General features: G+C 43.3%; 1 protein-coding gene across 4 annotated transcripts in view; it reads right to left on the reverse strand.

Moving 5' to 3' along the window:
• MAP3K3 (mitogen-activated protein kinase kinase kinase 3) overlaps nucleotides 1-13,819 on the reverse strand; it is a 69,662-nt gene extending 55,843 nt beyond the window's left edge. Inside the window, exons 1-4 of one of the 4 annotated variants that reach the window (XM_084984027.1) lie at nucleotides 12,164-12,687; nucleotides 7,124-7,253; nucleotides 3,933-4,054; nucleotides 2,221-2,313 (exon numbers count right to left, since the gene is read on the reverse strand). In XM_084984027.1, the coding sequence (XP_084840153.1) occupies nucleotides 2,221-2,313; nucleotides 3,933-4,028 (189 nt within the window). In that variant the 5' untranslated portion in view covers nucleotides 4,029-4,054; nucleotides 7,124-7,253; nucleotides 12,164-12,687. Of the gene's footprint in view, nucleotides 1-2,220; nucleotides 2,314-3,932; nucleotides 4,055-7,123; nucleotides 7,254-12,163; nucleotides 12,688-13,469; nucleotides 13,608-13,764 lie in introns of those variants that run through there. The other 3 variants (XM_084984026.1, XM_003482965.5, XM_084984028.1) reach the window with 3 other exon arrangements.
• Between the last annotated feature and the right edge of the window lie 9,250 nt (nucleotides 13,820-23,069).

A 23,069-nucleotide genomic window follows, 5' to 3' on the forward strand; every position in this document is an offset into this window, starting at 1 on the left:
CAATTCAATAAAAGTATAAAACCTTAACCCTTTCGGTTCCATGACAATCTGCATAGTTCTGGTTAGAAGCTTTTACTAGGGCTCATACCTACAACGTCAGAACATAACAGAAGCGATATAATCACTACATTTGTACATTGTTTTACAATGTATAAAATACTTTATGTTCTGTCTATGATCTTACAACAACTTTCAGAGGTAGACACTATGCCTGTATTTTCAGATGGAAAAACTGAGGTTTAGAAAGGTTATTAGACTTACATATGGTAAAACCATTCTGACCAGGAGTCAGAAGTTCTGGGTTTGCTTCCTGGCTCTATTTAATACCTTTGCATAAGCACTTTGTAAACTTTATAATATATTATACACATTTATAGTTGTTATTTTGTTAACTTTTGTTGTTGAAAGCACTCTGTAAATTGTAAAATCTCATGTTGAAGGATTAAACAACTCAAGGATTTGTAGACCAGTGCTCTTTTCACTCTATTAAGCTGTCAACCTCACAGAGAAAGAGTGCTTGTTGATAAAGTACTGTGAGTTAATGACTGGTAAAGGGATGTTGCACAGCATGGCCTACAAAACCGTCCATAGGCTCTAGCCATACCTAGGATGTGCCATACATATCTAAGAATGTGTAGCCAGCTCCGACCAGGCTATAGGCTTCCAGGGACCTAATGTCCAGGTAGAAGAATACAAAGAGCACAGACCCCTCCTCCTAGCAAAGAACTGAAAAACCAAGCACCTCATGCCCCTGTACTTCCATAACTGCTTAGAATGCTTAGCTATTCTCTTTCTCAATCATTGCCTAGCTTGTTTACTCAAGAAAGAGGATGTCTGAAGTCCTACCAAGTAGAGTTATTACATTAGGTTTTCCAGTTCTTCTAGGTCCCAGGTCCCAAACAACTCGTCAATGAACCCTCAGCTCCCCTGGCATTCCCTACTGTGCCAAGCTTGAGCCCATGAGGCTATGCCAATCTCAGCTCTGCCATTCTCACACTTAAGTGCTGCTTGCCTCTGCCAGTGCATCTCATCACTGGACAAAGCACCTTCCTGCTGGCCAAAATACTTAGCTTACTTTCAACTAGGATTCTGCAATTTGAAACTTCAGCCCAAATTGACATTTCTTAGACCAATTGGGTATCTCTTAGACATTTAAATTAGGTTTTGCTTTCTTTCCTTTCTCCTCTTAACCATGGACCTTTTGGCAGAAAGACCAGTAGTGGAGAAAATGGTCCAATCCTATCCCAGTTCCAAGCAAACAAAAACAAGACTTTTTTAAAAGGGAATTCACTCTGTTAACTGTAAAGTCCTATGTTAACAAATGATTAACATCTTGGGACTCTTAGACTGGGCTCTTTTCATTACCCTGAGCTGTAAACACCTCCTCCTCCCCCAAATGTTTCCATCACCTCCATCTCACCCCATCCTTCCTTGGAAATGCATTCACTGAGGCTTTCTCTCGCCTTTCACTTTTAGGATTTTGCCAAAGAATATTTTGTCCTGGTCAGAAGCTGAACACCTGCTACGTTTCCCAGGAGAGGCCACTCTACAACCTTGACTTTATTAAAGGGAGAAGCTATTTTGACATTATCATTGCCCTTTTAGCAATATTAACATAAAACTCTGAGCTTCAATTTCTAAACAGCATGCTCATTCCACAGATTCACATTCCTCCCAGACCCCCATGCTCCTAGAACAGAATCTTAGACAGGATTCCCAATGATGAGCTTATCCCAATGTACAGAAATTCAGAACCTGTGTTGAGGGAGTGAATGTACCAAGGAGATGTACTCATCTCCAAACATGTACTTAATTTCTTGCCAACAAATCATTAGTCCCTTATACAGTATATAAAGTTGTACTGTCCAAGACAATAGCTGCTACCCACATGTGGTTATTTAAAACAATTAAAGTTAAGTAAAATTTTAAATTCAGTTCCTCAGTTGCTCAGTAGCTACGTGTGGCTAGTGGCTACTACACTGGACAGCACAAACATAGAACATTCCTATCATCACAGGAGTTTACTGGCCAGCACTGACAGAGGCTGCTTATGAATAATATCACTGTGAGAAACGGTGACAGAACACAGGTAATGAGTAACAAGCGCTCCCTACATATCCACAAAAACAATCTGTCCAGGAAATGAATTCCACACTCTTCCAGCACTAGCATTGGATTTAAAAGCACATTTTAGCTTTAACGGGTAATTTTGTTCCTTACCAAAAATTTCTTTTTCTCACTGGCCCCTGCACATGAACTTGCTGTTACTGTGGGGCTGTTCAGAAGGGCTGAGCTGCTGCTGTTGTGTTTTTTCTTTAAAAACAAAAAAACTGAGGTTAATAATTTGTATCCTTCATGCAACAGAAAAAATTTGACAATACTCAAGTAAACTGTGAGTCCAAAGAGTTAGTAATTCTTGTTAAGATTACTTCCTGATACAAGCTTATCTTTTTCAAGGACTTCTACCTTTATACTGCCTTCACTCCAGTAACACAGCAGCAGGCACAGTAAAAATCAGGACATTTCTTATAATAGGTTGTAGGCTCTAAGCAGGATTCCTAAAAGGTAATCTCCCTTCAAGGCATGATCTGAGACCACTTCACCCCTCCTCTTCTCAGCCGGGTTTTCCTTGGGGCCTTCCAATTCAAGAAAGCTTCCCCTTTTCATCTACTAACTGGTACCCACACAAATAGTCCCATTCGGAGAAAGATCAGGTGACTGGAGCAGCATTAGCAAGCACACTCCACATAGGAAGACAGGAAGGAAAGTGAGGTCATTAGACTCAAGCCTGGGGGGGAGGGGATTCACTTCTGGTAAAATGCTCCCTTCCAAAAGCAGCTTTGTATAGAAATGAATTACAGCAAGGGAGAAGCCACCAGTACAAGAATAATGTATGAACACAGTACAAGAATGGGCCCTATTCTGTTGTTCTTCCAGGTCTGTAAAGTAACCACAAAAAAATAAAAGCAGCTTTCTAAACTCTTCCTTCTACTAAAACTGAAACAAAAGGACTCAGGCTCCCTAGTTTTCCTAAAGGCAGGAAATACCCTGGGAGGCTATATCTAGCAGACCTCAGACAGAAAAGGTTCTAGGCTTGTATTTTCTCCAGGAACCAAGAGTACTTCTAAAGAATGGTAGATAAGGTACAAATGAGGAGAAAGAAGGTTAGCTGATGACAAAGAGAACCACAAGGCAGGTTATTATGACAAATTTCATTAAATACACCAAACACGCCATCTGATACCCAGTAGGAAGAAAAGCTCCCCATCATTCACTCTTCTCTGCCGCCCAAAGGACCCAGGAGACTGAGAGGTAAATGACAGTGGAGGTGAGAAGGTTCTCAAAAGTGCACAAGTTTAAATGTTAACGAAATACAAACTTTCCCTAAGGAAGCACACAACTCTCAATAAAACAGGCACTCTCAACTACCCAAGTGAATGAAGGAGAACAACTATAAACAACAATAACAACAAAATCACTCATTGTTACCTTCAGAATATATTATATCAAGTATTATTAAATAAACTTCCCTTCCTAATTTTAGCTTACATAAACTAATACTGAAAATAATGTTTCCTGAGTATACACTGTAACATAGCTACAAAAATCTTCTGAGTTTGTGATTGTGAATCTGGATAAAACATTTGCCAAATGATCAGTAAAGAAAAAATTATATGAATACTGTCCCCATAATTAGCGAGGAAACTACTCTTATTCCCACAGATGAAACATTTATGTATAAGGTCAGATGCACGAGGCATTGGGACTGCAGAACATGACCCACACCTGATTGGTATTCAGCACTTACCACTTAACAGACTGTGAAAAGAAGGGGCCAATAGCATTCAAGCATCATTGGCTTCTCAAATATTTCCCACTTGAACACCTCTCCCCACCAAGTCCAATTAAGCCTGCTATGGCCACACACACACCTGCCTATTTGGGTGACCAGTGTCTTTGTTCTTAATGGTCTCATATCCAGGCACCCGGGGACGTCGGCTCATCTGGAGGGCCACCAGATCCTTCATGATCGAGTTCAGTGCCTCCTGTTCGTCTGCAAAGAAAGAAAGCACATGCACTAAGATACTTTAACACAGACCACAAAAGTACTTTCACAAATAAACATGACATACTCAGGGAGTTCTGCCCAGGTGAAATGACAGATCCTGTAACTATAATCACATGAATTTGCTATCCGTGAAAAGTAGATAACTGAGGTCAGACTATGGCAATGTGAATTTTAATGGATTCTAATAGCTTTCCAATCAGATTTCTGGCAGCAATATCTATGAATTCACTGGGGGCAAGGGAGGTGCTCAAACAGAGCAATTCCTCGTGCCAGAGAAACTCAACCAGAAAAAATAGATGAGAAGTTGGAATGAAGTGAAGAACAACAGAGCACAGTGTAGTAGGGTACGGAGTGAAAAGATGAATTCATGGAGTTGATTATGGGACAAAGACATTCTTTTTTTATTTTTTATTTATTTACTTATTTATTTATTGTCTTTTCGTATTTTCTAGAGCCTCGCTCGCAGCACATGGAGGTTCCCAGGCTAGGGGTCAAATCGGAGCTGTAGCTGCTGGCCTACGCCAGAGCCACAGCAACGTGGGATCGGAGCCGAGTCTGCCACCTCCACCGAAGCTCAGGGCAACGCCAGATCTTTAACCCACTGAGCAAGGCCAGGGATAGATCCCGCAACCTCATGGTTCCTAGTCGGATTCGTTAACCACTGCACCACGATGGGAACTCCGACTTATTCTTAAAGCATCGTTTGTAGAAAAGCATGTTTTAAAAGGTACTAAACGAGGACCTCAGGTTGCTGTTTTGAACATAAGTTGCCTAGCCTTTGAAGGCCTCCCCTCCCAACTCTTTACAAGTTTATAGGCTTTCTGCTTCCCAGAGGGAAGTTAAAAGGCATTTCTATTGTTTTTCTTCCCTAACTGACCAAGCAACGCATTGTCTCTGCCTTACTGGTATTACTTGTAATCCCCCTTTCTTGAAATAGCATAGAGCACTAGAGTTCTCATGCACTGAAGACAACTGGCTAAAACCTAGAACCTAAAACAGCCCAATTCCATGTTTTGCAAAATTCTCCCAGGTCTTTCAAGAGGTCCTTGTCCACTCAAATGGCACTGTGGTGTAGAAAATAAAATTGATTTGTTGATCTGCAAAGATACCTGAGGAATGAGTTTTTACACTTGCTTTAGTAACAAGTCAGTCACTTAGGGACTCAGGGCGCACCTTAAAATAAGCAGTGTAAGACTCCACCAAAAAAGAGTTCCCGTGTGGCACAATAAGTTAAGGATCTGGTGTTGTCACTGCAGCAGCTCGGGTCACTGCTGTGGCACAGATTTGATCCCTGGCCTGGGAACTTCCACATGCTGCAGTGGCAGCCAAAATTTTTAAAAAGTTTTAAATTGAAAAAAATAAAAAGGCTCCACCCAAAAAGGGTGCCGATCTTCAGCCCTGTATCACTGTCTGTTGAAAATATTCTCATACCCCATGGAAAGAGCAGCATGGAGCATAGGAAGTAAAACGGTGTTATTTGCTTCTCCCCTTTCCTAGACCAACTCTACTCAAATGCCCTATATGCCATTTGAGAAGGTGCAGAAAAGGAAGGAGAAGGGTGCCCATGAAGAGGTTTTTGCCTGATCAGAAAATGAGATTTAAGACTTGCTGGAAAAACATCAGTAGAGTAACTTCCCAACTAATTCCACTTCAAAATATATTCAAAAGTATGAAAGTGATAGAGCTGTAAAACCAAAAGAATGAGATAAATGGAATAACAGAGGAGGAAGTGGGTATCTATACAAAGACACTTGTCAAAATTAAAACACATACATCCCATCGATTATTTTATATTTTTAGCAATTTACCTATAAGCTCCTTAAAGAGAGGGAACCTGCTTGGTTTTTGTTTTTTAACCTCCTAACCAAAATGTAAAAACAGAGCATAACATCTAAGCTAGGATGATTGGCTAATATATATATATATATATATATATATATATATATATATATATACACACACACACATGCTTATATATTGCTCATATGTCATTAAATATTATACATGTATAAAATTATTGAGCCAAATGTAACAGTTAATTTCAAGTACAATTATGATTAGATGGGTGTTTTCTGAGGACCATCCAGTGATGGTCCTGCAGCAGAATGCATGGAGTTTTCGGTATCAAGGTAACCACCCTCTGAAATGAGAATTTCAATTGTCTCATCTCAGACATCGAAACAAGATGGATGTGAATACATGCAGACACACACATATGCTTTTCAAGTCAAATACATGACACGTGTGACTAGAGAAACTGTTTCTAATTCTGTGTAAAATGATGCTATTATAAGAGCTGGTCTATCAAGTTGACAAAATCTGTTTCCAGGAAGCTAACCAATTCCTGGTATTACTTAATGGCTAAACTTGTTTGGTAGTTCCAACGCTGAGAACACACTGGAGGAATGGTCTGGCACAACCTCTTAAAATTCAGGACAACTGACACAAGTGAAACAAGAGTTATAGAATCTGATTTTGTGTCAAAGTTGAATACATTTCTAGAGGCAGACTGTTTCTTTTTTTGGGGGGAGGGGGATGCACCTGTGGTATGCAGAAGTTCCTGGACTGCTGTGCTGTCACCCCACAGCAGTGACAACAGTGGGTCCTTAACCCACTGAGCCCTCAGGGAACTCCAGGTTCTTAGTAATCTGATTATTTTAAACTGAGGAAAAGGATTAAGACAGTAACTAAATCAAGTGGCTCTTTTAGGCATTTCTTCCTGGATTGAGATTTTTTGATTTTTTTTTTTTTTTATCTTTTTAGGGCCGCACCCACAGCATATGGACATTCCCAGGCTAGGGGTCAAATAGGAGCTATAGCTGCCGGCCTATAGCATAGCCACAGCAATGCCAGATCTGAGCCGAGTCTTTGACCTACACCACAGCTCAGGGCAATGCCAGATCCTTAACCCGCTAAGCAGGGCCAGGGACTGCACCCAAGTCTTCATGGATACTAGTCGGGTTCGTTACCACTGAAACCAGGGGAACTCCTTGGATTGAGATTTTAACTGAATTATCTGTACTACTATATTTTACTTAAAAAATAAAAACAAACCTTTTAAATACAAATAGTAGCTTTCTTAAGAGTGCAGCAGTCAGTTATAGGGACTCTGGAGTTAGAAAGACCTGGGTTTAAGGAAGCCTTAAACAAATCACTTATTCTCCCTAAACCTCAATTTCTTCACCTGTAAAATGGAGAGAGCAAAAGTATCATTACATAGAGCTGCTATGAAACGTAAGAGGAAAAAAAAAACACGAATTATTCTTCATGGTACCTAACACTTAGTAATGCTGAAAAAATGCTGGCTATTATTATCATCAATGAAAAAAAGGTTCATGGGAAAAGACTAGAGGCCACAATCTACTCTAATACTTAATTTTATATCTGAATTTTTATTAATCATTAACAATAACCGTTTACTGAATACCTAGCATGTATTATACATTAAACAGTTTTTAAGGTATTAACTCTAGGGGTAAAAAGGCAAACAACATACAATACAAGGTGCAAATAAAGAGAACGAGGAGCTCCCATCGTGGTGCAGCGGAAACTAATTTGACTAGAACCATGAGGATTCGGGTTCAATCCCTGGCCTCGCTCAGTGGGTTAATGATCTAGCGTTGCCTCGAGCTGTGCTGTGGGTCGCAGATGTGGCTCGGATCTGGTGTGGTTATGGCTGTAGTGTAGGACAGCAGCTATAACTCTGATTCAGTCCCTAGCCTGGGATCTCCATAGGCCGCAGGTGCAGCCCTAAAAAGCAAAAAGCAAAAAAAGACAAAAAACAAAAAAACAAAGAGAATGAATTAGACAAGATACAAACCAGAGTACATAAACACACGAGTGAAAAAATTTTTTTTTACAGTGTGTGTAACAAGAGGTTATAGAGATGATTTTACAGAATAAAGATCCTTTCAGAAGATGTTCCACCCATGCAAGAGAGCTTCACAAATGAACTGAGGAGGAGAAGAGGCATGAAAGTAAGCGAGCGATGAAGGAAAAGACAAGAGGGTCAGGAACTGATCCTCAGTGAGTAGTAACTATCAAATAGAGTGGGAAGAAAGTATGCTGGCGAAGAAGCTTTTAGAAGGACTGGGGAGAGAAAAAGAGTCACACCATAGAAGCTAAGACCAAAGAACAGTGGCAGGTATAGGCCAGGCAGGTCTGACAGACTAGTAGAGGCAAAAAAAAAAAAAAATTTACAGTGAATTGAGAAGCTGGAGAGTAAAAGAAAATTGGAGGTAGTGGAAATCAACAATTCATTTTTAACCTTTACACGTGAATAAGTTGAGGCAGAGGTAACAGTATGCTATAAACTTGAAAAGATTTCCTAAGGATGGGGGTGGTCTGACACACTTAAAAGCTACCAGGAAGAAGCACAGAGGAAGAAGTTAATTCTAGAGAGTAAGAGGTTAAGGATCTAGTGGGAAGGAGTAATCAGAAAAAAGAAAAGGGATCTGCAAAACAAGGTGGTTTACGGTTCAGGCTTAAAAAGTGGAAGCTCTTAAGCAGACAGCTATCCATAATTATCCAGCTGCGGGGACTTTTTCTTCTCCCAATACCCTGAGCCATGGCCTGGGGGCCGCCAGGCAACACATTCCTCTCTCATTGGCCCCAGAAGGAAGTCACTCTTCCAGACTGAGCTATTACTTCTATCTAAAAGCACAGTCTAAAGGCACTCCCATTTATGAATTCCCTTGGTTAAAAACTCAGAAAAGGAGTTCCCATTATGGCTTAGTGGGTTAAGGACGCAACACTGTCTCTGTGAGGCTTCGTGTTCCATCCCTAGCCCTGAGAGGTAGATTAAGGATCCAATGTTGCCCCCAAGCTGCAGTGTAGGTTGCAGATGTGGCTGGGATCCAGTGTTGCTGTGACTGTGACATAAGCCTCAGCTGCAGCTCCAATTCAACCCCTAGCCTAGGAACTTCCATTTGCCACAGGTGCAGCAGTAAAAGGAAAATAAATATTTTTTAAGACAATAAATAAAAAATAAAAACTCAACAACGTTTCCAGAAGCAACATGTCCTTCAATAAACATTGTTGTCTTGCATGATGCCCAGACTCTCTTCCATATATACAAACTTCAAATTTAATCTTTGTTTTCACCTAACAAATGATGTTATTTCTTTATCTTGCCAATGCTCTACTATACCCAGCTCTGCCAGATCGTCTGATCACACCACTCACCTAGGAGACCCTGTGCTTCAGAGCGTCTGTGAGTCAGATTTTACTGTCTCTCTGTTCATGACATGTCATATACTACCCCTGCCTCCACCCTGTGCATACCTGGGCAAACAGCATTTCAGAGTAAGTATAAGCAAAAAGGTCTGATCTTTAAGTCACAAGAAACATTCCTTTAGGGCCATGGTTGAACTGGATTTGCCAGATCTCAGAAGTCAAACTCTGGTGTTCATTTTTCTATTTCTTGGATCTAACAGCCTTCAACATTAACTGATGACTTTAATATTATTGATTCCTCTTAAGAATCACTATATCACCATCTTTTTTTTTTTTTCTTTTTTCTTTTTAGGGCCACACCTGTGGCATACAGAGGTTCCCAGGCTAGGGGTCTAATCAGAGCTACAGCTGCCAGCCTACACCACAGCCACAGCAACGCGAGATCTGAGCCGCATCTGCAACCTACACCACAGCTCACAGCAACACCATATCCTTACTGAGCAAGGCCAGGGATTAAATCCGAAATCTCCTGGTTCCTAGTGTCAGATTCGTTTCCGCTGTACCACAATGGGAACTCCTCACCATCATATTTTAATGTTTAATGGAACTGACTTTAGCAATCTAAGGACTATACCATAATGCATGTCAATCCCGAAACTACAAGATTGATCTCTCCCTCCTATGTACCTTCACAGTTTTGACAAAGTATCCATAACATCTCATTGTACTTATATCTTTACATGTTTCTGGCTCGTCTCACCTAACTGTAACTTTTTAAACACAGGATAAATGCATGTACCAGAGCCTAATGCTGTATCTGACACATAACAGATGCTCAATAAATGGGCAAAGAATAAACAGCTTACGCAACCAGAACCAATAAAAACTGCTTCTTTTTCTTCTTTTTTTTTTTTTTTTTTTTTTTTGCCTTTTAGGGCCACACCCGAGGCATATGGAAGTTCCCAGGGTAGGGGTGAAATCAGAGCTGCAGCTGCCGGCCTATACCACAGCAACCCTGGATCCACCACAGCTCACAGAAATGCACCGAGTGAGGCCAGGGATGGAACCTGGCCCCATGGATATTAATCAGGCTCATTTCCACTAAGCCATGACAGGAACTCCAAGAAAACTGCTTCTTATACTTTATGTATTCCCCTAAGTAATGCTCAGTTGGACTGATACTTTCTATAATTGCCTAAAATTCAGTTTTAAAAACCAATCATTGTTTTGTAAAATATCAGAAATCTAGTCGTTACATAACCATGTTGATTCAGTCAACTGTGATCCCAATTTCCATCAAAACAGTTGCTAATGATTTAGAGTACACACAAGTGGTCGGAGTTTAGCCAAACTGAATTGAGACTGGTCTAATTGGGAGATCCCAACAGCCCTGAAACCCTAGAGACACCAGGCATCCGTAAATCACAATGATTCTGACCTCAAACCAAGTTATCAAACCAGAACCACACCATCCTAAATCCTATATGCAGTTCACCACCATTTCCTGTAACATTTCCAAGTTGCTACACATTTTTCAGTAATATTTCCCACTAAATTTTAGACTGCTTTTATAGAGTCCAAATAAACAGTAGTAAATTAGTCTTAGGTGTTATCAACAGCATTTGCCACTATAATTACTAAAACTAGGAGAGAATTTTGGTGTGCCCAAGAAAAAATAACCGGTCAATCCCCAATTTTTTTTATAACCACATAATATCAAAGCTCCTCCAAAAGAGAATATTTCCTATTATTTAAGGGATAAGTGTAATTTCCACTAGAAATTTATTGGGGTTAATAGTCAATATAAAATCTGGTCTGTTTTCATTACCAACCCAAGTTGTCAAACAAGCTTGAATCTGGGGCTTAGAACAGCTCAGGAAAATATGACTGTTAACCAAGGAACCTGCAGGGCAGGGACTCAATTAGTTTAGTCCTTTCTTCACTGGGCTGGAGTTTAACGAGTATAATAAAAATATTAATAAGTCTACGTTTTGCACTTATTACCCCTTGAATTAAAACTCAGCAACTAAAGAAACTAACCTGGGAATATGAATTTTCATCACTTACATCACCAAAATGGAAACTACTATTTAAGAGACTGCATGTGTAAACATATAATCTGATGGACCATGTTCTAAGAGAATTCAGTATTAGCCCTAATTGCACGTCAAGGTCATCTACAAAAAAGAAAAAAGCAAGAGTGGTATGAAGGTTTAAGCGCTAAAGAAAGCCAGGCAGTGGTTCTCAAACCAACTTGCCTAATAATACTGCAATCACCAGGCAAGCTAATTCTCCCCTCACTATCTCATTTTTTCCATGTAAAACTGACATGGAAACATGGGGACAAAAGAGAAGACCATGGAGTTTGTGGTCCGTTTTCCTTTGGGGCTCTGGACCCTACCTATACAGTTCTTTTCCTCGCAATCACTGTGTCTACATATACTCACACTTAAACTTTCTGAAAATATCTTGAAATGTGAAAACAGGCTGACATTTATTTGTTAGACATGAAATCTGGACACTCTGATTTAGTAGTCAAGAAAGTGGGGAGTGGGATGTGTGCACACCCTCAAGTATTTCACATTCCCCTTTGGGACTTAAGACTGCCACCGCAGGACAAACAGAAAGATACACTAGAAAGATTATCACAAATGTAGGTTCACAAATCATTTCAAAGTTTTAGTTCAATCAACAAATTCCAGAACACAAGACAAATAAATGTTCGAAGTCTGGTGTCCTGGGGAGGACAAGAACTATGTGCCCTATTTGTAGTAAATGTTCAATAAGCGTTTGTTGAATTATGTATTTAAATACCAGGCCTCAGCCTCACTGGATTCCTTTTCTGCTTACTGTCACAGAAGCAAGCACTTCTGAAGTAAATCATGGGAAGGAAACAGTAAGTCCAAGAAATGAACATACCCATCCCTTGCTGTATGAGGGGCAGCATGGAGTAGAACAAGGCAATTCATTCAAAGCCAGAGTGCAAAGATGGGCAGCAAAAGAATATCTGCCAAATATGACACAGAAAACACTTAACCTCCTACAAAAATGACTTGACCTTGCTACAGGGCAAAGAAAACATTAATGTTCTGCTCTTCACAGATGCAATCAATGGCTTTGCAAATAATCGTTTTACTCAAGTCTACCACTTGATTGTTTAGGACGATATCAAATTGCAAAACTTGCCGCTGAAGACAACGATATCAAAAGATTCAACAAGAGAAGCAAAGCACATCTAAAATGTTATCTGCTACTTAATCTAGTCCAATAGTCATTTGCTAAATTACCAAAAAGGACGTGAAATATAATTCAGTTCAAATGCTGCGTGTGGAAGACATTAAAAGCTTTTCTTAGATTACATCTTCACAACAGAAATTGCAAATACCGATTAAAAAGGAAATGCTTTCACAGAGATTGTGTAGTGAACGTTTCTCTCTAAAGTTACATAATTTCAGGAATACCGTTAGATTAAAATAATGGACGTAAAACACTGCAACAAGATTTTTCAAAAGTAAAATGTGTATTATAACTGGCAGTCCGCGGCCAATTTCTAACCTCCAGCAACCTGCGTGCAGCTCGCTTTTCTCAACCGCGCGGTTGATAAGGTTGATAACTGTGATTGCGGTTTTAATAACCTCCTAGCCTATCTCCCTGCATGCCCCCCCTCGGCGCACCCCCACCCCCGCGCTCTGGGGAGCGCACAGGGCTCGAGAGCAAGCCCCGGGAACTCTCACAGGCCGGCCTGTGTGAGCAAAGGGAAGGAAATGACACAGGCAGGAAAAAAAAGCAAATCAAGGAAAAGACACAACAGCAGCTGGGCCTGCACCAGCCTCCAGCCCGGGCCCCACACTGCGCTCGCGCTCCCCCGCCCTCGGGCTCGCGGTCCGGCTCGTTTGGGCCGAGCGAGCTGCCCCGCCGAACATGGGCCCTCGACCCGCCGCCGCTTCCCCGGGGTGCGCCAGCCGCGCGGCCCGGAAGGAGGCTACGGAGTGGGCTCTGCCGGGCAGGACCGCCCGCGCGGGCCGGGGAAGCCAGAATCCCCGCCCGGGCCGAGGAACCGCTGAGCCGCGAGCGCGGCGGGCGGGCGGGCGCCGGCGGTCCACAGCCCGGGTCGGGCGGGCTGTCCATGCCTGTCAGGCGGCGGCCCAGGGTCCTCCTCCCCTCAGCCCGGGGCGGGGCGACGCGAAGCAGCGCGGGCACAGGCCGGGGCGGTGGCGACACTCACCCATGGTGGCGATGGCGGCGGCGGCGGCTAGGGCCCGAGTGTCACCTCCGCAGCCGGGGCTGCATGCCGGGGGCCCGGGCGGCGGGGACGGCAGCGGGCCTGGCTCCGCGCGGGGGGCGCGGGCTGCACTCGGGGCCCCCGCCGCCTCCCCAGGCTCCGGCTCCGGCTCCGCCCGCGACCGGGCGCTGTGGCATGGGCAGGGTGGCCCGCTACATCCCCGGCTCTCCTCGGCTCGGCCCAGCCCGGCCTCGGCGGCGCCGCTCGGCCCGCCCGCCAGCTAGTCCCTCAGTCCCGCAGTCTCTCCGTCCGGCCACCGTTCTCCACCTCAGGAACGCTCCGAAAAACAAACCGCTGGTCGCGCAGCTCGCCCCCTTGTCTGTCACTCATCGCAGCGCCCGCCAATCCCAGGCATTCGCTGGGCCTTGGTACCACCCCTCCACTCACTTCACCAGCCAATAACAAGGAGGAAGTGCTGCCCCCGCCGCCCCATCTCCCCCAGCTCTCTCCAACACCCCACTTTCAGCCGCCAGCTAATCATCAGCACCACTCAAAGAACCAATCCCGCCTACTCTCGCAGGATACCAATAGTCGAAGCCAAGGAGGTTTCCGAGGGCGGGCTACCATCTGCCAATCATAGAAACATTGTCTCGTTCACTCCGCTGCTAGCCAATCGCGTAGAGGGTTCCGAGCACCCTCCTCTGCGCATCCCTAGCAGGCTGGCCCCCTCTCTCCCGGGAGGTGTTGGTTGTTCCAATCACAGCTAATGCTTGAGGCTCCGCCCACACGCCCACCTCCCGTCAGTCAGCGAAGGCTCCACTGGCGCGCGGGCTGGCGCTGTTCCCCGCCTGCTGCTTTGGTGCTGGAGTTTGGGAACGAGGCTAGAGGGCCCCCTTGGCCTCCCGCCGTCCGGCTCTCGGCGGTCCCTGAAGTTAACGTCCTTCTCCCTGTGCCCACACTAGGCGCGCAATAAGCTCTGAGTGCTTCCCTGCGTGTGGCCATATCTGCCGCCGGACACTGGCCAGTCCTCCAGACGCTGCGCAGGAGTGGCTTACCACTGCCCGCCTTTTTCTGTTTCTCACACCTCGAGGGCTATACATACACTCCAAGGAGCTAGGGTAGTGCCGGAAAGCGAACCTTAGGAATCTGCTGGCCAACGGCTGAAACTACTAAGTGGCGAGGTCAAAGGGGTTCTTTCGGGAAGAAAAAAAAAAATTTCTGGTCATAAAAGCAACTTAAGCTCTTTGTATCAAAAAATATTTTAAATGAAATAAAAATTCCACCTCAGGATTTTATCTCTTTCCTATCTAAATATGCAACGTTTGACAAAAATGGCTTCATACTGTTTTGTAGTGTGCTTAACATATTTTCCCGTGCCTCTGAATATTGTTTTAAAACAATTGTACTGACTGCGTATTTCAAAAGAGTGCCCATAACTAATTTTCCCAACCCGCATTGTTCAACATGTTATACACCCAGATCTTCAGAGTCTATAAGTCCACCACAATTAATACAGGCTCCCTTCCTTTGGTTCCTGCTTAAAGTGTAATGTAATCACTTTAATCAAGGGCGCCAGAATCATCTTCCTCTGGTGCCATTTTCAACTGTAAACTAAGAATCTTTAGTGGAGACGGCCTTGGGTGTCAAATCTCTTGAGGATTACCTTAGACTTCCCTCTTTCTTTAGGACCACCTCCCCACCCCACCCCACCCCCATATTTAATCAGGCCTCTTGTCTGCTGAGTTTTTTGGTTTTTTTTTCTTTCAGGAAGCTTTTAAGTCTGTCATTTTCTCACTTAATTAGATCCCTACCCAGTTTATTGCAGTTCCTTAACTATAATAATCTCTTTTCTAGGAAGGGAAGGTAAAGGGGAGAGAATTAATATTTATGAATCATTTTCCATACGCCAGCCACATCATCTCATCTTTTCAATAACTCTGAAGTAAATAGTAGTTGTATTTGAAAGACGAAAGTTACATTCAGAAGTTCCCATTGTGGCTTAGTGGGACTAATATCCATGAGAAGGGACATTTCGATACCTGGCTCCGTCCACTGAGTTAAGGATCCGGTGTTGCCAGTGAGCTGTGGTATATGTCACAGGTGCAGCTCGGATCTGGCATTGCTGTGGCTGTGGCTGGCAGCTGCAGCTCCAATTTGACCCCTAGTCTGGGAACTTCCATATGCTGTGGGTGCGGCCCTAAAAACATACACACACAAAAGTTCAGAGAGGTTAAGGACCATGTCCAAGAGGTAGAGCCAGGATACCTATCAGGTCTGACACCCAAATGTCATGTTCTTTTTACAGCCATACCTGCAACATATGGAAGTTCCCAGACTAGGGGCTGAATCAGAGCTGTATGTCTCCCCTATGCCAAAGCCAAGACAATAGTGGATCCAAGCTGCATCTGTGACCTACCCACAGCTCACGGCAATGCTGGATCCTAAAAGGCTGTGATCTTGCACTGACCAAAGTTTCTCAACTGTTTTTTTATCACTACCCCCACAAGAAAAAAAATTTTAACTACTTAATTAAATTCTCCCTAATGAGAGAAATTAAATACTAAGGAATGAGGTTTTTGTCAGGTAGGGTTGAGCTTTGAAGGTGACATCCTATATAATATCTAAGATATTTTTCAATCCTTTTTTGGAAATCCTGTTGTGGCTCAGTGGTTGAGGACCCGACGTCTCTGTGAAGATGTGGGTTTGATCCCTGGCCTTGCTTGTTAAGAATTCCGGGTTGCCGCAAGCTGTGGCATAGGTCTAAGATGCAGCTTGGATCCAGTATTGCTGTGTCTGTGGCATTGGCCCCAGCTACAGCTCTGATTCGATCCCTAGCCCAGGAATTTTCAATACACGTATTCCAGGTGTGGCTGTAAAAAGAGAAAAAAAGAATCATTTTTCATCCTGTTGGGGATATCACCCCTGTTGAGAATGTGTGTAAGAGGCCAGTGCTTGAGGTCACAATCTGCCAGTCTGAGGCTCAGATCTGACTCTTAATTTCATTGGGCTATGGAATGATATTTATGCCACTGGAAATCTAGTAACCACTCCATTGCCTGTATTCAAAAGTCTATTCAGTAGCTTCTCTTAGAATGTCTAAAATACGTCTCCAATTTAATATGTTTTATACTGACTCTTGATTCTCCCCACTTGCCCCAAAACCTTGCTCCTGTTTTCCCCGTTGTTAAAATACAAACCTAGGAGGAGTCTTCCTTGGTTTCACTCTTCCCCGAACATCCCTATATCCAATCATTCAGCAAGTCTTCAGCACTCCTTACAAAATACACCTGGATCCAACTACTCCTCAGCATGTCCACTCTAGTGCAAGCCACCACCCTCTCTACTGGATGACTGCCCTTGCTGCCCAACTGGTCTGTTTCCTCTGTGGCCACCCAACAAAGGCTTCTCTGCACAGTTGCCAGAGTGATCCTTGTAAAATGTAAACTCAGACCATGTCATTCCCCTGCTCGAAATTCTCCAATGGCTTCCCATCCCACTTAGAATAGAACCCAAACTCTGCCATGGCTTTCCAGGTACAACAGGAGCTGGCCCCAGCCACCCTCTCCTACCTCTTCTCTCCCACTCCCTTAATCACTATCCTCCAGCCACGCTGCCTTTTTTTTTTTTTGTCTTTTTAGGGCCGCACTCATGGCGTATGGAGGTTCCCAGGCTAGGGGTCTAACCGGAGCTGTTGCTGCCGGCCTACACCAGAGCCACAGCAATGCCAGATCCGAGCCACGTCTGTGACCTACACCACAGCTCCTGGCAATGCTGGATCCTTAACCGACTGAGTGAGGCCAGAGATCGAACCTGAAACCTCATGGTTCTTAGTCAAATTCGTTTCTGCTACGCCACATCAGGAACTCCTACAATGCCTTCTTACCATACCCGAACCTACCAAGCTCAGGACCTCTCACCTCAGGACCTTTGCACTTGCCATTTGTTCTCCCTAGAATGCTCTTTCCTAAGAGGTTCCTAGGGCTAATTCTGCACTTCATTCAAGACTCTGCTCAAATATCAACTCTTCAGAGTGCTCGACTACCCCCACACAAAACGGCCTCTCTCCCCTCCATCATTCTGTATTTCCATATTATACCTTATTTTTCTTCATAGTGCCTGAAATGATATACTTATTTTTCCTTCCTCCAACTATAATGAACATAAGCCATGTAGGAGCAGGGATTTCATTCCTGTTCACTGATCTATCACCAGCATGTAGAATAGTGCCTCACACATAGTAGGGAACTGCAATGCAACTCTACATAAGTCTTTAGCTGAAGAGTCTTCCCAGCAACTGCTTTCATTGAAGGCTTCATTTCCATAGTTTATCTCTTAGTCAGCCATCTCCAACACTTCCATGCTACAGAAAGTACTGATCCCATCAGGGAGCCAATCACACACCAGCTGCACAGTTTCCTTTTTTTCTTTCAAGAGCACAGGACACGTGACAGGGAACAACAAATACAAATGAATAAATTCCCTTAAGGGACAGCTCAATGAAATTTGCTGTAAAAAAAACAACCCAAAAATCCTATCACCTGATTTGATGAATATTCTTTTAATTCAGATGTAAAGTGGAATATATTCAGATTACCAGTTGGACCAGTTTATCTGCATTGTTAAGGAATGAGGTACACAGAAGATTTTTACATCTTACATTTTTATATATTGACATTTACTTCTAAAGAAAAATTGCTTTTCCTTTTGAAATTCCACTTCTATAAATTTATCCTAAATAGTCTGCAAGAGAGTAATGCTAAAGAATGTTCATCAAAAAAAGAATATTCAGAGTTCCCGTTGTTGTGCAACAGAAATGAATCTAACCATTTAGATTCAACTTCTAGCCATGAAGTTGCGGGTTTGATCCCTGGCTTCACTCAGTGGGTTAAAAATCTGGCCATGAACTGTGGTGTAGGTCAAAGATGTGGCTTGGATCCCCCGTTGCTGTGGCTGTAGTGTAGGCCAGCAGCTGTAGCTGTGATTCAACCCCTAGCCTGGAAACCTCTATATGCCACAGGTGTGGCCCTAAAAAGCAAAAAAAAAAAAAAAAAAAAAAATCACATTTCAATTTTTATTTTTTTTCATTTTAGGGCTCCACCTGCAGCATATGGAGTTCCCAGGCTAGCGTCAAATTAGAGCTACAGCTGCCAGCCTACACCACAGCAATACCAATGTAGGATCCAAGCCACATCTGCAACCTACACCACAGCTCATGGCAATGCCAGATCCTTAACCCACTGATCGAGGTCGGGGATCAGATCCGCATCCTCATGGGTACAAGTTGAATTAGTAACCCACTGAGCCACAACAGGACGCCACATTTCGGTTTTTAAAAATGTTCACTCACACTTAGTGGGGGGAAAAAAGGCCAACATTTATTGAACACTTACCATTGCCAGACAGTGTTTTAAGTGCTTAGCACATATTAACTTCTCAAAAGAGCCCCATGGAACAGATGCTATTATTATGCCCATTTTATAGAGGAAGAAACAAATATAAAGAGGTTAGGTTCTTCTCCAAGGTTGCTAGCAATTGGCAGAGACAGAATTTGTTTCCCAGCAGATTGGTACCAATGAATAGAATAGATTGTTAATGGTGGTTGTATTTTAGGTGGTTGTATTTAAGATGGGACTTTTGTTATATATTTCTATAAGGTTTTATTTTTTAAAAAACAATACATGTTACCTCTTTGGCACAAATGAAAGATGAAAAGAAAGTTAAAAACTGCTTTCCCACTCACTGTCTAGGGATAGGAAAAGAGAAAAAGTGATTTTGGTCAAGACTAGTGTGGTATCTATCACGACACTCCTTTTATGAGAAATCCTGGCTCATTTATTTTCTCTTCATAGAACGCCTCCAGAGGAGCTCCTAGGGATTCAAAAGTTGAGGACTCTTATTAGAGTATAAAGCTTTATTGATAGCTGTGCTACATGTTTTCCAGAGAAGAAAAAAGTAACTCAGCCATATAGTTGAATTTCCATAGTTGGCTGGAGGCAGAACCTTCATGGGACCTGTTCATTTCAGCCGGGGCCCCCTAGCATTGGTGTGGCAGCTATGTGGCACCTAGGCACCTCTTGTAAGAGTCAAGGCTATGGACAGAGCCTGTCACTGATGCTTCCATCCCACCAAAAGGACACTTAAAAGTGAGCCCAAGGCAGCTCAAGGCACTAAGTGATTTTGTGTTGCTAGATGACCAACGGTAAGACAAAGGCTAGCCAGGACCAGACCCCATTCTTTTTTTTCCACCCCCACTTCTTAGGGCTACACCCACGCACATGGAGGTTCCCAGGCTAGGGGTTGAATCGGAGCTATAGCCGCTGGCCTACACCACAGTCACAGCAACAAGGGATCCGAGCCGTGTCTGCAACCTACACCACAGCTCACGGCAATGCCAGATCCTTAACACACTGAGCAGGGCCAGGGATCGAACCCAAAACCTCATGGTTACTAGTCGCTGCACAACAACAGGAACTCCCAGAGCCCATTCTTTTGACTTTAAGGTGCGCCTGAATCCTGGCCTCTCACACTGTCTAATTGGACATAATGTCACTAGTTTTCTTTTTTTAAAAATGTTCCCGTGATAAAAGTAGTACATGATTATAGAAAACAAAACTCAGTTATAACATTACCACCCAGAGATAACCAGTTTTGATATTTTGGTATACTTCCTTCTAGTCTTTTTCAGAAAGTTTATATAGACAGTATTATATATATTTTAAAATTTGGACCATACTATATATATAGTTTTGCATCTTTTTGTTTTTCTCTTAACATTATATAAACATTTTTTTTGGTCTTTGTTGTTGTTGTTGTTGTTGTTGCTATTTCTTGGGCCACTCCCGCGGCATATGGAGGTTCCCAGGCTAGGGGTTGAATCGGAGCTGTAGCCACCGGCCTACACCAGAGCCACAGCAACGCGGGATCCGAGCCGCGTCTCGTCTGCAACCTACACCACAGCTCACGGCAACGCCGGATCCTTAACCCACTGAGCAAGGCCAGGGATTGAACCCAAAACCTCACGGTTCCTAGTGGGATTCATTAACCACTGAGCCATGATGGGAACCCCTGAAAAATAATTTCTAATGACAGGATAATTTATATCCTCTTAATTATTCATTAAATAATTATAAATAATTATTGAATCTATGTAGCTAAGTGTCTCTTTACTAAATTTAGAGGCAGAACAAGTCCAAGTCAGCTTCCATTTTTGTCTTTCTCATATTAACTGCATGAAGACTGCACAGCACCACCAGGGGTCAGTGCAGAGCTGTCTAACATGCCTTGTTGCAAGAAAACTGATTACACAAGAATTCAGATTAACAAATCATATTAGAGGACTATTCTTGTGAATAACCAAGTTCCCTTTTAGAGTGGGCTTCCTATATACAGATTTCTCACATCAGAAATTATTACATTCAGGAGTTCCCATTGTGGCTCAGTGGTTAATGAATCCGACTAGGAACCATGAGGTTGTGGGTTTGATCCCTGGCCTCGCTCAGTGGGTTGAGGTTCCGGCGTTGCCCTGAGCTGTGGTGTAGGTCGAAGTTGCAGCTCAGATCCTGCACTGCTGTGGCTGTGGCACAGGCCAGTGACTACAGCTCCAATTTGACCCCTGGCCTGGGAACCTCCATATGCGGTAGGCGGGGCCCTAAAAAGACAAAAACAAAAACAAGGCCTATCAATATAAGATGATGTAGTTGTTTTTTTTTTTCCAGTCACACCCATGGCATATGGAAGTTCCTGGGCCAGGGATCAAACCTGAGCCGGAGCAGTGACCTATACCACAGCTGCAGCAACGGTGGATCCTTAATGCATTACTCCAGGACCAGGGATCAAACTGGCACCTCCACAGAGACAAGCTAGACCATTAACCCACTGTGCCACAGTGGGAATCCTACAAGATGTAGTTCTTACCTGCTTGGTATGAGATCATCTATGCATAAAATATTTGGCCTATTTTATAGGTTTTAAAAATCAAATAAAATACGAAAGAATCTTATAAAGGGGCATTTAAACTTTATGTTGTCCTATTTTAATGGTGTGCTATTAAGATATTTAGATGCATTATCTCCTATAAAAACTAGAATTCCAGGTAGTATCATGAATATGAAATGAGGTATAAGCATGTATCCTTTGGCATAATAATGGATTATTTAATTGGTTTTCCTCCTCCTAGCCTTCACGCTCCAGCTGTTGAAGTCATTATGGAATTAATAATCTCTTCTTCCTAGAAGGTAAAGTTATCATTCACAGACAGTTTGGTTTTAATTATTTTCCATCCTCATTTACCTAAGTCTCCTTCAGAAAAGTGACTCTGAGCTCAGAACTGGCTTAAACAATTTATAAGATGAATAACAGGGACCAAAAAGCCACTCCAGGAGTTCTCCAGTTGCCTAGAGATAAAGGATTCAGTGTTGTCGCTGCTGTGGCTCAGGTTTGATCCCTGGCCCCAGAACTTCTGCATGCCATGGGCATGGCCAAAACACCCTCCCCGCAAAAAAAGCCACTCCAGGCCGGACATGCTTGATGGGCTCCAGTACAGGTGGCTGGCACTTCTGGTCTCTTTAAACTCAGAAGTGACTTTTAGGAGCAAAAGGCACCAAGGCGCTATTTCCCATCTGGCCAGACTTCTGACTCAGCCCTTCACCCTTCCTCCTGTTCTCATTTCCTTTTCAGTTCCCAGTGCCCTATTATATGGCATCACAGATGGGATGGGCATTTCTGAGCATCAAGCAGCTTTCAAAACCAGCTTGGTATTGCCTTTTCTCTCTCACACACTCGCGTTTTTGTTTTTTTGTTTTTGTTTTTTTTTCGCTTTTTAGGGCCACACCAGCGGCATATGGAAGTTCCCAGGCTAGGGGTCAAATCGTAGCTATAGCTGTCAACCTACACCACAGCCACAGCAACCCAGGATCCAAGCCGCATCTTCGACCTATACCACAGCTCACAGTGATGCTGGATCCTTAACTCACTGATTGAGGCCAGGGATCGAACCCACATCCTCATGGATACTAGTCGGGCTCGTTACTGCTGAGCCACAATGAGACTTCTGGGTTATAGCCTTTTCTGAGTGCAGCCCACTGACAGGTCCAATCTGACAAATCTCAACACACAGGGACCCACTGAACGAGGCCAGGGCCTTGAAGTTCCTTACCACTGGCAGTTGATTTCCCACTGGCCTAGAGTGGGAAATCACTTTGACAAAAGAAAGGCACAAAGGCCATACAAAGAGAACAAGAATGCGGGCACAGCAGCTCAATCAATCAGAGAGCATTCCCTTGTCTTCCCTAAGGTCCTATGTCTCAGAGCAGGATCTAACACGGGGCATCAATTAACGGCTTGTAAGTACAGTTCCTGGTACACAGTAGGTGTTTGACAACCTATTCACGCATGTTAGTTGCATGAATAAATATCAGGTTTAGGCCATTAGAGTAGCACTAGAGCACAGGGTACCTGGAGAGAGCTACACTTCCATGGCCAAGCAAAAAAAATAAACATCTTGGGACTGGAGTAGTGGAACTAAGCCCATAGACTTGAGGGGAAGTTGAGGATCCCAACAACTGGACACAAACCCAGGAAAACTCAAGAGCAATACAACAGCAC

The sequence above is a fragment of the Sus scrofa genome, chromosome 12 (genome assembly GCF_054392235.1).
Source record: "Sus scrofa isolate SSC_HxYL_T2T_F1_AM1 chromosome 12, Sscrofa_HxYL_maternal_Yorkshire_Landrace_v2.0, whole genome shotgun sequence".
Lineage (NCBI taxonomy): Eukaryota > Metazoa > Chordata > Mammalia > Artiodactyla > Suidae > Sus > Sus scrofa.